This window comes from Caretta caretta, chromosome 11 (genome assembly GCF_965140235.1).
Source record: "Caretta caretta isolate rCarCar2 chromosome 11, rCarCar1.hap1, whole genome shotgun sequence".
Classification (NCBI taxonomy): Eukaryota; Metazoa; Chordata; order Testudines; family Cheloniidae; genus Caretta; species Caretta caretta.
Window position 1 is genome coordinate 39,026,275 of NC_134216.1, and position 17,003 is coordinate 39,043,277.

General features: G+C 43.7%; 1 protein-coding gene across 2 annotated transcripts in view; it reads left to right on the forward strand.

The window, feature by feature from the left end:
* Positions 1–12,439: 12,439 nt before the first annotated feature.
* The window catches only part of LOC125644979 (uncharacterized), a 64,793-nt gene continuing 60,229 nt past the window's right edge, over positions 12,440–17,003 (forward strand). For both annotated transcript variants that reach the window (XM_048869851.2, XM_075117933.1), the window contains exons 1-2: positions 12,440–12,515; positions 15,401–15,570. In XM_048869851.2, coding sequence (XP_048725808.2) covers positions 15,414–15,570 — 157 coding nt within the window. In that variant the 5' untranslated portion in view covers positions 12,440–12,515; positions 15,401–15,413. The remainder of the gene's footprint in view (positions 12,516–15,400; positions 15,571–17,003) is intronic.

Below are 17,003 nucleotides of genomic sequence, written 5' to 3' on the forward strand. Positions count from 1 at the left end.
GCCCCAGATCCCTAAATGGCCCCCTCAAGGAATCTCCGTTCCTCAGACGTTCTTGTTAAACCCTGGATTTGTGCTGGCAATGGCCCACCTTGATTATCATACACATTGTAAGGAGAGTCATCACTTTAGATAAGCTATTACCAACAGGAGAGTGGGTTTGTGTGTGTGTTGGGGGAGGGGGGTAACCTGGATTTGTGCTGGAAATGGCCCACCTTGATTATCATACACATTGTAAGGAGAGTGATCACTTTACATAAGCTCTTACCAGCAGGAGAGTGGGGTGGGGGGAGAGAAAACCTTTTGTAGTGATAATCACACATTTTTTTGTGTGTATAAAAACGTCTTCTGTACTTTCCACAGTATGCATCTGATGAAGTGAGCTGTAGCTCACGAAAGCTTATGCTCAAATAAATTGGTTAGTCTCTAAGGTGCCACAAGTACTCCTTTTCTTTTTGCAAATACAGACTAACACGGCTGTTACTCTGAAACCTCTCAACCATAGGTTTAGCAGGCCAATGCTCAAACCACTGAGCTATCCCTCTGCTACACCTACTCCTCCATCTCCACTGTTAAAAGCAGGTGGACAGCTCCCACTACTCTTCTGGGTTTAGATAGGCAGTGCTCTTCTACAACTCCCTATCCTGTCCCTGGTTGGTTCATAGGGTTGCCAACTTTCTAATCCCACAAAACAGAACTCCCTTTCCCCGCCCCCTGCCCTGCCCCAAGGCCCCGCCCCTTCTCTGCGGCCCCGCCTCCTGCTCACTCGATTACCCCCTCTCTCGGTCACTCGGTCTCCTGCACCCTCACTCACTTTCACTGGGCTAGGGCAGGGAGCTGGGGTGTGGAAGAGCAGGGTGGGGCCAGAAATGAAGGGTTCAGGGTGTGGGAGGGGCATGCCGGTTGTGGGGTGGGGCCAAGGGGTTTGGAGTGTGGGAGGGCGTTTAGGCTGAGGCAGGGGGGTGGGGTATAGTGGGGGGTACTGGCTCTGGGCTGGTGCAGGCTCCAGGGTGGAGCCAGAAATTAGGGGTTCAGGGTGCAGGAGGGGACTCCAGACTGAGGCAGGGGGTGCAGGAGTAGGTGAGGGCTCCAGCTGGGGGTGCGGGTTCTGGGGTGGGGTCAGGGATGAGGGGTTTGGGGTACAGGAGGGGGTTCTAGGCTGGGGCCAAGGAGTTTGGAATGCGGAAGGGGGCTCAGGGCTGGGGTGGGGGTTTGGGCTCCAGAAGGAAGTTTGGGTGTGGGAGGAGGCTCAGAACTAGAGCAGGGGTTTGTGCAGGGAGATGTGGGGTGCAGGCTCCGGGAGGAAGTTTGAGTGCAAGAGAGGGCTCAGGGCTGGGGCAGTGAGTTCGGGTATGGGAGGGGGTGTGGGGTGCAGACTCAGAGGGGAGTTATGGTGCAGGAAGGGGTTCCAACCTGGGGCAGTGGCTGGAATTTCGGGGTGTGGGCTCCAGCCGTGTGGCGCTTACCTCAGGCAACTCCCAGAAGCCACTGGCATGTTCAGCTCCTAGGCGGAGGAGCCAGGGGGCTTTCTGTGCGCTGCTCATGCCCGCAGGCATCACCCCTGCAGCTCCCATTGGCCGTGGTTCCCAGCCAATGGGAGCTGTGGAGCCAGCGCTCAGACAGCACACAGAGCCCCCGTGGCTGCTCATGCACCGAGGAGCTGGACGTGCCGGCCACTTCCGGGAGCCACTCAGAGCCAGGGCAGACAGGGAGCCTGCCTTAGTTCCGCTGCATCGCCGACCACACTTTTAGTGGCCTGGTCAGCAGCACTGACCGGAACCGCCAGGTTTCTTTTTCAACTGGACGTTCCAGTCGAAAACTGGATACCCGGCAACCCTAATGGTGCAGTGCGTGCTCACCCTTCTTCTTTCAATCCATAGAAAGTCAGGATTCCTGGTCTTGATAAGTCAGATTCAGGAACGACTCTTGTATCATTTTCAGGGCTCCCACCCCAACCAGCTGAGCCAAAAAAAAAAAATGGTTGTCCAATAAGCAGCACAAAAAGCTCAGTGGTGTGATGCACCCTGGAAGTTTGCATCCATAGCAACAATCCTGCTTGCCTGTCCCTAGAACTCTGGTCAGATAAACCCACTTTAGTGACAACTCTGGCACTGACTTCTAATCTCATCAAAAAAAGATATCAAGTTAGTTTGACAGGACCTATTTTCCATAAACCCATGTTAATTGGCATTAATTATATAACTCTCTTTTAATTCTGTATTAATCAAGTCCCATATCAGCTGCTCCATTATTTTGGATGGGTAGTGCCAATGGTTTTAAACATGAGTTGCCATGTACACACTGCCATCCTCACCAGATGATGAGAAGGCTTCATTTGGAATCCTTACTGATCCAATAAACCTGGCAGAAACTTCTGTCTCCCACCATCGCATCCACTGCTACCAGTTAATAGAGATGCTTCTCGATAAAATATGCACTGTACTTCTCAGCCTCTTCATACTGATAAAAATATTACGTTCTAGAAAACTAGATCATAACTAAATAGTAAGCATTTAACTTTAGAAGGACTAAAGCTGGATTCAAAATTTGACCAATTATTATTTATTTCTACGTCACCTGAAAGAGAGAATGTATAGAATGTACAGAATGTATAGAAAGACATAGTACCTGAAGAACTTATTGAAATCATCAATATTTTTTATTCTTTGAGTGCACACAATATGGGGTAGGTGTCTCACAAAAACAAGTGAAAGACCTGGCCCTTTCCCCGAAGAGCTTGTGTTCTGAAGAGCCCCTTAGATTGTTACAGTCTATAGAAGGTCCCCTAATTCCAGGTAAATATATCTGTAAATACCACATCTCTTTTCCCAGGAGATTTCAACTGAGGAATATATGGCTCAGAGACAGATCTATTATAACATTTGGGCAGAGTCAATATTTATCTAAAATACAGAAGAGCTTCTTTGACCATTGAATCAGACAATCCTGAATGTCATTAATTAATATTAAGGTTGCTAAAAGCAACTCTTCTTAATTTAGGATAAAGAAATTAATGTTATTTAAGGTTGGAGTAGGGCTCTTCCAGGCAATGCAGCATGCTGCTGCACGTGCATTTAATCTCAGTCCTGAGCAGGCCTGCTGACAGAAATTCTGGGCTCCAGGGTTAAGGCTGGCCCTAGGCGGGGCGGGGCCTGGGATGGAAGTGATGAATTTGTCACTTTTGGGACAGCCCGCACTGGCGAATTGCGCCAGCCTGCAAGTCCCCCAGAGCGTAGGGCCTGAAGCGGTTTGCATGAGCCTAGGAGCCCTACGGCCCATTCGGGCGATTTAAAAGAGCCCGGGCCCCTGGAGAATTGTCGCCTTTGCCCACCCCCCCTCCCCCATTGGCGGGCCTAGTCCTGAGCCTTTTGGCCAGCAGGACCTGGAGATGCTCTTCTGGAGGGTATGCACACAGGGCCCAATTCTACCTCATTAAAGTCAGTCAGACATTTTTCCCTTCATTTGAATAGGAGCTGGGAAGGCATTTTAGTGTATCAGTTTGCTGTCTGGTGACCCTTTCTGGCTAATTGAAGAAGTGAAGTTAAATGAGCACAAAATAGCATTAATTCAGATGCGCGGGGGGGGGGGGATTTAATAGTAATACTCAAAACAAAGACATGACTCTCATTACTCAAACAGCACAATTTTTAAAAGTTGAACTTAGTGGGAGCTGTTCAAATACATCTGAGAGCAGATTTTTGCATGTTATACTAACATAACTCAATCAGTATAACCCATTTTCATCATACGTCCTCAACTGTGATGTTGTCTAACAGATTGCCAGCTCAGGTCAGAGCAATAGGTCAAGTAACTTGTGTGTGAATCTCAAAGGAATGTTAAGTATACAAATTTACGTGAGTGTTACTTTAATTCAAAGGAAATGTGATGGTATTGTCTTCATTTATGTATAACCTCTTGAATGTTATTACATTACAATGTGCATTATATATATCCCTGTACTAAATTAGCCCTAGATCAAAGGATGTATTAGCGTTTAGTTGAGAATTTAGTCAATGTGAAGAACTGCATGAAAACCAATGAAGGATTGTTTATGGCTATCACATTATTCATAAATACTAATGAAAGATTGGATGGCTGTAACTAAATAACTAAATGCATTATGTATGTCTCTGTAATTGAATTGCCCATTAACAGGGAAGTTAGTTAAACAGAAATTAAAAGGTACAGTGTCAAAAGTGAAATCCCTGGAAGCTGCATGGAAACTTTTTAAAGACACCATAATAGAGGCTCAACTTAAATGTATAGCTCAAATTAAAAACCTAATAAGAGAACCAAAAAAGTGCCACTGTGGCTAAACAACAAAGTAAAAGAAGCAGTGAGAGACAAAATGATATCCTTTAAAAAGTCTAGTGAGGAAAATAGAAAGGAGCATAAACTCTGGCAAATGAAGTGTAAAAATATGATTAGGAAGGCCAAAAAAGAATTTGAAGAACAGATAGCCAAAGACTTAAAAAGTAATAGCAAAAAAATTTTAAGTACATCAGAAGCAGGAAGCCTGTTAAACAACCAGTGGGGCCAGTGGATGATCGAGATGCTAAAGGGGCACTCAAGGACAATAAGGCCATTGTGGATAAACTAAATGTATTCTTTGCATCAATCTTCATGGCCGAAGATGTGAGGGAGATTCCCAAACCTGAGCCATTTTTTATAGGTGACTAATCTGAGGAACTGTCCCAGATTGAGGTGTCATTAGAGGAGGTTTTGGAACAAATCGATAAACTAAACAGTAATAAGTCACCAGGACAAGATGGTATTCACCCAAGAGTTCTGAAGAAATTCAAATGTGAAATTGCAGAATTACTAGCTGTAGTTTGTAACCTATCATTTAAATCAAATGACTGAAGGATAGCTAATGTGACGTCAGTGTTTTAAAAGGGCTTTAGAGGTAATCCCAGCAATTACAGGCCTGATTTAAGTACCGGGCAAACTGGTTGAAACTATAGTAAAGAACAAAATTGTCAGACACATAGATGAACATAATTTGTTGGAGAAGAGTCAACATGGTTTTTGTAAAGGGAAATCATACCTCACCAATCTACTAGAATTCTTTGAGGGGGTCAACAAGCATGTGGACAAGGGGATATAGTGTACTTAGATTTTCAGAAAGCTTTTGACAAGGTCCCTCACCAAAGGCTCTTAAGGAAAGTAAGCTGTCATGAGGTAAGAGGGAAGGTCCTCTCATGGATTGGTAACTGGTTAAAAGATAGGAAACAAGGGGTAGGAATAAAAGGTCAGTTTTCAGAATGGAGAGAGGTAAATAGTGATGTTCCCCAGGGGTCTGTACTAGGACCAGACCTATTCATCATATTCATAAATGATCTGGAAAAAGGGGTAAACAGTAAGGTGGTGAAATTTGCAGATGATGCAAAACTACTCAAAATAGTTAAGTCCCAAGTGGACTGTGAAGAGCTACAAAAGGATCTCACAAAACTGGGTGACTGGGCAACAAAACGGCAGATGAAATTCAATGTTGATAAATGAAAAATAATGCACATTGGAAAACATAATCCCAACTATACATATAAAATGATGGGGTCTAAATTAGCTATTACCACTCAAGAAAGAGATCTTGGAGTCATTTGTGGATAGTTCTCTGAAAACATCCTCTCAATGTGCAGCAGCAGTCAAAAAAGCAAACAGAATATTGGGGATCATTAAGAAAGGGATAGATAATAAAACAGAAAATATCATATTGCCTCTATATAAATCCATGGTACACCCACATCTTGAATACTGCATGCAGATGTGGTCACCCCATCTCAAAAAAGATATATTGGAATGGAATTGGAAAAGGTTCAGAAAAGGGCAACAAAAATGACTAGGGGTATGGAATGGCTGCCATATGAGGAGAGATTAATAAGACTGGGACTTTTCAGCTGGGAAAAGAGAAAAATAAGGAAGGAATATGATAGAGGTCTATACAATCATTACTTCTGTGGAGAAAGTAAATAAGGAAGTGTTATTTACTCCTTCTCATAACACAAGAACTGGGGGTCACCAAATGAAATTAATAGGCAACAAGTTTAAAACAAACAAAAGGAAATATTTTTTCACATAACACACAGTCAACCTACAGAACTCCTTGCCAGAATATGTTGTAAAAGCAAGACTATAATAGTGTTCAAAAAAGAACTAGATAAGTTCATGATGGGTAGGTCCTTCAATGGCTATTAGCCAGGATGGGCCAGGATGGTGTCCCAAGCCTCTGTTTGCCAGAAGCTGGGAATGAACAACAAGGGATGGATCACTTGATGATTACCTGTTCTGTTCATTCCTGGGAACCTGGCATTGGCCACTGTCGGAAGACAGAATCCTGGGCTAGATGGACCTTTGGTCTGACCCAAAATGGCTGTTCTTATGAAACCTTAGAACTGTAAATGTGAAGCATGCTAACTTCAAAGCACGGGTTGTTGCATCCAACAATGGAAAATCTGCTGACCCAGACTGTAATGGGAATACGTGCCAGACTGCTTTCTGGGGAAGACAGCTTTAAGAATGAACCCTGGGAGCGATCCTGTATCTCTGATTGATGGATTCTGACAGGGGGAACTCTGAGCAATTAGAGAGAAATCCTCAAAGCCACTTTGGGTAATCCTGTGGAAAATCAGAAGATTACTGTGCCTCTGCTACCATTTGCACTTACAAACTCTGATTCACCTGTAATGTATTTTGCATGCTTTAACCTCTCAATAACTCTCATTTCTTTTTCTTAGCTAATAAATCTTTAGTTAATTTTCTCAAGAAATTGACTACAGCATTGTCTTTTGGTGTGAGATTAAGAGTATCCAAGGACCTGGGGGTAAGTGACAGGCCCATTGGGGATCAGGAGTGACCTAATGTGTAGTGATTTTTAATAACCTTTCATCACTTAGTCCAGTTTGTCTGGGTGGCAAGGTGCGCTGGAGAGCCTAAGGGGGACTGTTTGTGACTCCATGGTAAAACTAAAATAGTAATCCAGGAGTGCACAGTTGTATCTGACTTGGTGAAATGGAATATACAACAAGTTTGGGGTGTCTGCCCTGTTTTCGGACAGTCTGACCTGAGATTGGCACTCTCAGTTGTGAGCTACTCTAGGCAGCATGACACTGGTAACACCACCTCGCTTGCAAAATCAGCTACTGTTGTGATTCGACACATGTTTAGAGGCTGAATGGCAAGATGTAGGTGGTTTGATTTACCACAAAGCTAAGAACAGGCAGGATTAACCACCAAAGGCCTTATTCTGTTGTTGGATACATCCGTGTAATTCCACTGATTTCAGTAATAATTGTATTTAATTAAGCACCTTACCTATCAGGTTGTGCCCTAGGCTTCTTACCCCATTAAAACGTAAATTACATGCAAAAACATATCACTGTGCCATGCTGCAGTCATTCTCAAATGAAAAGATTTCTAAACATTATTTAGAATGGATGAGCAACTTTGATGTCCTTCTGAGGTCGTTCCACAGAGCCTGGGTCACATTCCTTGCAAATTTTTAAGTTTTAATTTACAAACAAATGTTTAAATGCTTTTTTTATTTTTAAAAACTCAGGGCTTTATGGAGCTTTGTTAATTTATAATTTACATCAACTGAAGATCTGCCGTCAGTGTCAGCAGCCCAAAGTTCAGTCATGAGCAGCCATACAATAACAGACATTTATATAGCAAACAGTGGGCCTGATTCTCCTCTCATGTTTACAGCAGTGTAAATCCAGAATAACTCCAGATCATGCAACATTATTTTTCTCTCCTATGTAAGTAAGTCATGCACTTGCATGTATGGTATAACAAAAGCATATAAACTTCTCTTCATTAAACTGAAAATCCTGATAAAGCCTGTAGGTATTAATAGCCTCTGAATGTCATGACTGCATGACACAAACAGACCTGTCCTGAGGCCATGAAACATTAGAAGGAGATTTTGTGAAATTTACATATCTTTAACTGTTCACAGCAGAGGAGATATGTGCGTTCTTCACATTGAGTTGTCAAAAATAGGAAACACACACTTTAAAGGGTTAATGTCAAGTTCTTTAGGCTAACATATTACCAGTAATGGGCTAGAACCTGGATCCCGTTCTGCTTCATACTGCTCCAGAAAACTGGCTTAACTCCCTAGCTTTGGTACAGTTTGCATGTGAAGGGGGTGGCTAAAGAAAGGCACATAGTCACAGCACTGTTGCAGTCCAATAATCCCCAGCTGGTGAATGACACCTTAGCAGACAACACAGCTTAATATAGTCCTCAGGCTGCCCCCAGCCAGCACCATGGTAATGGAGGCATAAAGGTGGCATAATATCACCTTTGCCCCCCTTCTTAGCTGGACTTACTGGAGCTCAAACACAGCTGAGGACTGAGCCTAGTATCTTTCAACTGTTATAAACTGATGGGAAATTTCTGTTGATTGACTCTAAACTATCTATCTACATTTTTTAAAAGCCAGTCATCACTTGAAGGATCTGTTAAGTTCTTCCAAGACTTTCTGAGCATCATTCCTTATATTGAAATAGTAAGAGTGGAGGAGGCTTGAAAACTGAGACAGGGTTTGAAGTACTGATGAATTAGCCTCAAAAGAGTTGAATAAGTATCCAGAAGTTTGGTGTATCTTGATCCAGACTGATGGCCTGCATAGATGTGAGTATAATGCAGCCTCAATACCCATTCAGTCTTTGGCCTCTGCAGAGATTGCCAGTCAGGATGCTTTTACAGGCAGTTGTTATGGTGGTCTGTGTGATGTGAATACCTGGGCCTCAATTTAGCAAAACATGTAGGCCCTGATTCAGCAATTTTCCCATTGAAGCCAACAGGATTTAAGCATGTGTTTAAATATTATGCTGAATAGGGATGGGATCATATACATGCTTAAATGCTTTGCTGAATCAAGGCCAAGATTCATTAAAATAAAATGACAATATTTATATATAAATAGATACTTCATTTTTTGGAAGAAATTAATTGTGTTGGACAGGCAGCTAAGAAGATATTCTAGCAGTAATTTTTATACCATTTTTAAAATAGCATAACAAAATTGGCTTTATCTTCTAGAGCACATTCTTCTTTTTGCAAAACACATTTGCTAAAAAAATGTTTTAAATACATACAAAGTATTGCTAATCTTAGCTGATGTTTGTAATCATTACATTAATGTAAGTAATGCAAAAAACAAAGAAATGCTGAAAAAAGCATTTTGGTGCTAACTTACGTTATCATTTGTAATAAATGGTGAACGCCTTATTAACTTTCTTTTTAGAATAGCTTCAGAAACATCAAAGTTATATATTCTGTACATCTGCATCATTCAATTATCTGATGAACTGTCACCTTAAGCATAAGGTGGATATTGAAAACATTACAATTTCAGAAGGCTACAAGTCTAGAAGTGCATAGAATGGTATAAGACATGTCACATACCTGGAATTCTGGTCAGAATATTGCCATGCATCACATGCATTCAGCTATAAAATTGCATTCAAGGCAAAAGTACACCTGGGTGAAAAAAGAAATCTGTCCTGAGGGTAACCGTTGCTAATTACTAAAAGAAAATGCCCTGAAGCCAAGAATTTGCTAATAAACAAAACAATCAGTTAAGAAATTATTTGCCACCAATGTTTGAAGATATGAATTAACACTATTAATGAAAGAATGGCAAGGTTTACTTATAGGATGCACACAATCCCAACCAGAGTTACAAGTTTTTGTTAGATCTTTGGTTGATAAGATTTATAGATTATATGAGATTTATTATACCTACTGTATATGCTAGAGACACAACTCAAAATATATATATTATTTTTATTCCCTAAGGGGAAGATGCTCCCCTATTCCCTTGCCTTTCCTCCCTGCCAGACACAAAACCTAAGTATATAGGCTTGTACAGAGTATATAAGAGTGAAAGAAGACAAGTAATCATCACCCCTGCCCAACTTGGAAGATTGACATGAAGGGCTAGCCTACACTACACAGGCTCTGCTAATATAGCATACCAGTTATAACTATGCCAGCAGAGCCCCTGCGTGTAGACACAGTATATACCAAAAGAAGGAATTTTTCTAAACTGGGGTTTTGCTGGCTTAGCTATGTCTGCTTGCGGTGTGGATTTGCACTGCTGCAGCTATTCTACAGCTCATAGTGTGAAGTAGCAGATAGAGCTCAGTTTATCCACTGGCTACTCCCTCAGCCTTCCTCCCAGCCTTCCCACAAACCCCTTCTGCATTCTTGTGGAGAGAGGCACCATGGAGTGGACTGTAGAGCACAAGGAATATGGGGTCCCCCTGAAAAGTCTCTCCAGGCTTGTCTTCAGTAGAATGTGTTTGAATACAATTGTGAAGAGTCAGGTTAGCTGACACGGTGCTGACTATGACTGACAAGTCAGGGTAGACCTGGGCAAATTGGGTTTGACATTGTGTCAGATAATCATGGTTCATGATTAAACTGTAATTAGTCCCAATAGTTCAATCATGCAAAGCTAACATGAGGCCAAACGCAATTTGCCCTAGTCTGCCCTGACCACCAGGCCATGGTCAGGACCATGTCAGCAAACACTACTCTCCACAATTATACGCAAAGATTATATAATGTTCTTATGAAGACAAGCCCTCTGTGGCCTACTGTCATGTGCAGCAGAGCTGTGCACTTCTGTTGTACACAGGGCTTTGGTCCCACAGAGCGGGAAACAGTGTTTGGACCTAAAAAGGATAAGACTGAAGCACGTTGAATATCTTTTGCTTAGAGTCAAAGTGCATACTACCCATGACTATTTGCTGATTTTTGAAACACAAGAAGTCTGTAGAACTGAAGAAAGTCTCATTGACTTAGCACTGATTGTTTCTAGTTTTAATATAAGTCGTAGCAGTAGTAGTAGCACCGTAGAGCCTAGGAGCCCTAATCATTTGAATGCAACTAAAGCTTAATGCATCATTCAAAAACTTGGGAAATTTCGTTGCTCTTAATTTAAAATATTTTTAGTCTTCAAACCATCACTTTTTATATGTTTTAAAAGTTAATCTATGAAAAGTATTTGTCAATGAAAGAGTGAAAAGTCCAAGTATGGAGTTTATGCTGCAAAATTGGGGTCAGTGCTCTTTTCTTTAAAGGTGCCACCAGAAGTCAAATGGGGCGGGAGGGAGGTAGCCAGTTTTCTTTTAAGCTCTGCCCACAAAATAAATTCCACCCCCACGAGACACCAAAATTAGTTGCCATTCACAGTAGGTTGTATAAAAGTTTAAAATATGATCCTGTGTAATCTATTCCCCTTCTGTGGGTTCAGATTCTAATCTGCAACATCTATAAACAAACCAAAACACTACGCAGTTTTTATGTCTCAGACACTTACAGATAGCCATTTTTAATGGTGGTGGTGTTTTTGATTTGGAGTGTATTTTTGCCCAGCTGTTTTTAAAGTTAGGAATTTAGGAAGAATAAACAGGCATGTTGTAGAAGGAAGGTAGCTATATATTTTATATACCTGATAAGATAATACTTTGGAAAACTTTAAGAATGGTTGTAAAATTATGTGATAAACTGCACCTCCAGTAGATTTTGTATTTTAATCAGTTTTTATCTATAACTCATAACTATTTAGGTCAAAACTGTCAAACTTGAGTACCAGACACTTCAATGGGAACTACAGGTGCTGAGCACATTTGAAAAACAGGTCACTTAAATGTAGGAAACTGGGTTAATGTAGCTATTAGTTACTTTAAGATCCAAACTAGGAAAGGTAACTACAGAGGTCTTTGTGGTTGTGCTTTTCAATGACGCATTCCACTGTGACAGGTCTGCACAACTTGCTTGCTGCCTCCAGGTTTCAAATAGGAAAAGAAAAGAGCTATCATTCAGAACACAGCTGGCACAGATATAAGCAGAAGGCTCTTTCAAAGCATATAGTCAAAGACTGAACAGCTATAACAGTAAGACTGTCTAACCTTTATAGTTCTATGATTTATAGCATGGTTTATATAATCCTTCATTTTATGAAGATTCATGTAACTCTCCACAATCTATGTCTGAAATACTCAATTGATACCTAGAACACTTTGTCAAGACTTAGGTTGTGTTAAAAGTAAGATTTACAGTACTGGAACAATGTCGCTAAAATCATTTATGGTTGCATATTTTATATAGTGATCATTTGTTTTCATTTTTATCCAGATGGAAGCCAGTCCAGAACAATCCATATATACACACACACTGGAGAGTGTGGATGGGGACATGAGTGGGTGTGGATGGGGAGGTGAAGAGGTGTGGATGAAAAAGTGAGTGAGTGTGGATGGGGAGGTGAATGCTCCGTTTTCTTTATCCAGTTGCTTTTCTTTCTCTGTTGGCGCCCCCCGTTACAGAGATTAATTCCCACAAGACTCTGTTGTTTCCTCTGCCCGTCCCTGGTCCCTCCCCACTTAATAGAGTGGCTAGAGCAGGGAGGAGGTCTCTGCTGCTAATAGCCAAGGCGGAGCCCAGCGCAGCACTCCCAGCTCCTAGACGCTGAGCCGCTCCATCTACTCACCCGAAGCACCGAGGTAAGAATCCTGGTTGTTACTGTTGTGCAAGTGCCTGGATGCAGGGAGTGCTAGGAAACCGGCAGTGAAGTAACGCCCATTTAAAAGCAAGAGTCCGTGCTTCTGCCCGGGCTCTGTTACTCATTTCTCCCATCCTCAGATCCGATGCTTTTAAACCATCGCAAGAAAAACCGGAGTCTACCTGAAAGAGATGAATGTGTTCCCGCCACCACTACTAGCCTTGGGCTGTGCCTGTCGGGAGCGTGCACGCGCCAGGATTACTTGTACTCCTGCAAGGAGCGTTTCTAACAGGCAGCTTCTTCCCAAGGGGCTTAGCACGACTGCCCAGCGGCAAGGTGCACACACGAGCTGCAGCGGAAACTGCACGGCTCTAATGTGGGAGAGCGTTGCTGAAATAATATACAGGAAGGTTGTGCTCAGACTCTCCCCAGCACACCCCCGCCCCCTCCCCCCACCCGCGGACCTGTTGTGGCACCGTCACTGAGTTGTAAAGATACGGCACGTTCCCAGTAGAAGAGGATTAGCAGGGAGAGCGCAATTATGCAGAATGGCTAGTGGGGGGGGGGCAATTTCTGACGGGGTCGGAACAGTGACCCTAGGGCTGCTGGGGCTGGGTAACGTGTATCCCCGAGCAATGACAGTAGAGCGTGTCAGAGCGGGGTGCAGCCGGCTGAGGGGTGTGAGCTTCCTCTGGGGCCCCAGGGCCCCGCGGCCGTGGCTGGGCTTTGCGCTTTGCTCGGGGCGCTCGGGCTCGGCTGGCCGCGCGGAGGGGAAGAGCGAACTCGCGCGTGCGGACGGACAGCGGGTCCCAGCCGGGTCTCTGCACCGCGGGCGGGAGGCTGCGTTCGCTGCAGGAGCAAAACTTCCACGCACGTTGCATTCAGACAGCAGTCAAGTCTGGACTTCGCCCGTCCCCACACCTGCGTTTCTGGGGGCGGGGGGGGGGGGCGCAAAGGCCAGCAGGGGGGAGCTCCGACTCAAGCAGAGAGCGAGACGGTGAGCGAAGGTCCGTGCGGGAGCCCGAAGCGCCCCCGCCCGCGGGACCTTTCAGCCGCTCCGTCTTTGCAACCAACTACGCGCCAGGCGACTTGCACCGCGAGCAGGACCAAAGCAGCTGGGTTAAATAGGGGGCGAGTGAACTGGGGATTTCCATGTATGGCTCATCCCCCCGCAGCAGCTGTTCTGAGAGGGACATGAACAGGGGCGCTGAATGGGTCCCACTCCTTCTCCCCTTTCCCTGGAGGCTCTGCGAACGGTGCGTGAATAACCATTCCTGGGTGAATTTCTGTGTGTTTGATCATCATTCACCACAAGTTCATCTACAGTTAAAATCTCGAGCGTACACGCATTTTAACCTCCGTCTGAGAAATGCCCATTTTAAAAGCGGTGCCATGTAGCCTGGTGAGAGAGAGAGAGAGAGGGAGAGAGAGAGAGTGTTTTTCTGGTTTACTTTTTCTAAAAATACCATGAAAGTGCCTATAATATCAGTTTGTGTCAAGTACTGAACCTATTTACATTGTGCTTGAAAACGGCTCTAGTATGTTTCTGTTATCAAATACAATATCATCATGGTGGCTGCATGAAGGAAATTCCTGTGCGTAGAAGATTAAAAACAGCTCGTTCTTACAGGAACCGGATTTTAAAATATATGTGGAAGTTTGTGATGTAATCTGAGCCATTATATCGTGTTATAAATGCTCAGAGGTTAAGTGACTGGAAGCTGCCATAGGCCAGAGAATTATTCCATTTACTAGACTGCTCTCCTTGTTCATACAGCATACACCATGCTTCAGAAAAAAAGAACAAGCCTATCCAGCCTTGTCATGCACCTGGTCCATGTGAAGAGGAAATCTTGATTATTTTAAAAGGCACCCATGCAACTTCAAATAGGATCAATATAAAAAATAAATTACAACTAGTTTCAAGTATTATACCGGCTCTTATTCAGGCTGAGAAGAGCTGGTGGTCAAGGTGCTGATGGTGGCTGGACTACACTACTGCTCCCATCATAGCTACCAGTGGTGGAGCAGTACTAGTGATATTTCAAGATTAGGAAATCTGAAGAAAACTGTGACAGTAAACACAGGCAAAGTGACTGAATAGGGAATTTCTTCAGCGTTCCAGAAAAACTGGTTTCATAGCCAATTTACTTCCATCTAACAGAGTGATAGATGGAAGTAGCAAGAGGCAACAAAGTCTAGTGGATTGTGTGCATTGCTGACAGCCAGCAACTCTGAAAGTCTACTCCCAGCTCCAGTACAGCCTTGCTGTGTGTCCTTTCACAAATCACCCAATGCTTGAAGGTGTCTGAAGGTGGGCATCCACAAATCCAGGCACCCACAAGTACCAACAGTTTTGACAATTTGAGCCTTATGATCTATTTCAGTTTCTCCATCTGTAAATTGGCATAATACTTGAGTCCTAGGGGTGGTTATTTTCTATTTTTAAAATATTTCACTGGGTATATGTAAAGGTTTTCTTATGTAATCTTTGTTGGAAGATAGCCTAAGGGTTTCACAAGGACTATCCGTTTGCTTCATACATGAATCACTTTAAGATAAAGGTAGGCATAAAACTTAATCTAGGTCTTAATACACTGCAGTAAAATACCTAACTTTTCATTTGACTTTTTTTAAGTTACTGTTTTGAAGATTTATTCTCCCATCCTTTTGTTAGACTTTAGGTAAGTAATTCCCATTAATGCTAACAGTAGCTGTTACAGTAAATAAATGTACAAATAGAACCCTTGAATGTTCTGCTTGGCGCATGTACTGCTGTTAAAGAATTAACCTCTGTTTCTACCATTGGAGCAAAGCAGACCCATACTTCATTGTTCTTGTGCAGCACAAATAATGTGCATCATCACTGTATTTTGTGTTGTTTAGGAAAAAACAAAACATGTTCTACAGATTCTGGTGGCTTTTGTGGACACTAGGACAGCATGTGTTTTTGGCACAAAATCTCAATGAAGACAAAAGAGATGGAGTAAGACGACAAAAATCTAAGCACCTTCTGTCAAATACTGTAGAAAAATATCCCAGTCCAAGTGATCAAGGTGAATTTTAACACATTTTTTTCTTAACATTTATTCAGGTTCTAGACTGTATAGTTAACTTGCACTTAAAGCAGTATATTTACAACCTGCAGAGCTACTCCCACTTACAATTTCATTTGCCATATTTTTACACTTAGATGTATAGTTCACTTGGGTGAGAGAAGAAGAGCTTAAAAGAGCAAGGTTGGAGGATTCTTGTGTTACATTCTCAATATTTTTGTCTATCAGCCATGGTATTATCAGTAAAAGAAAAGTGGCAGATAGACATTTATTCAGAAGCAATTTTCTTAGGTTTTCAGAAAACTAATATTACCTAATTTGCACTGTGTTAGGCCCTGAGCTTGCAAACTTTTAAGTACACACTTAGGTTTACAAACCTGTGTACTCCCATTGAACTCAATGGGAGCAGGATAAATGAAGTGTTCTAAAAAGTTCAGTGCACCACCTAGTCAGAGATGCAAGTCTATGAATATATTTATTAATTATTTGTATTACAGTAGCCTCTAGAGGTCCCAACAGAGGTTGGGGACCAATTATGCTAGGCGCAGTATGCCCACATTATAGTGAGAGACAATATGCCTACCTTGGAGAGCTCACAATTGAAATACACATGATAAAGTGCAGGAATAAAAACAAAGGCACCGAAAGATAAAGTGACTTGCTTAAGATCATACTGCACATCAGTGGCAAGGCCAAGAATATGACCCAGCTCTCCCAACTCGCCATTCAGAAGTGAATCTTCTGCAGGGGTGGGCAAACTTTTTGGCCCAAAGGCCACATCTGGGTGGGGACATTGCATGCAGAGTGATGAATGTAGGGCTAGGGCAGAGGGTTGGGGTGCAGGAGGGGGTGCACAGTGCGGGAGGGGGTCAGGGCATTGGTGCAGGGAAGGGTGCAGGAAGGGGCTCAGGGCAGGGGGTTGAGGTTCAGGAGAGGTGCGGAGTGCGGCAGGAGACTGAGGGCAGGGGGTTGCGGTGCAGGAGGGGTGCAGCAGGGGGCTCAAGGCAGGGGTTTAGGGTGCAGGAGGGGTTTGGGGTGTGGGCTTCGTCCCTGTGCCGCTTACCTGGAGTGGCTACGAGGTGGCAGTGGCGCGCACCGGGGCCAGGGCAGGCTTCCTGCCTGTCTTCCCTGTCCCTGTCCCTGTGCTGCTCCAGGAAGTGGCCAGCACCACATCCCTGAGGCCCCTGCCGGAGGGGGCGGGGGCAGAGGACTCCGCACACTGCTCTTGCTTGTGGGTATCTCCCCTGAAGCTCCCATTTGCCATGGTTCCCCATTCCTGGCCAATGGAAACTTCGGGGGAGGTACCCACAGGCAAGAGCAGCATGCAGAGCCCTCCCCCCCACCCCCCAGCAGCAGAGACCGCAGGGACATGGTGCCGGCTGCTTCTGGGAGCAGCCCACAGCCCATGGCGGTGGCAATCCTGTGGATCAGAT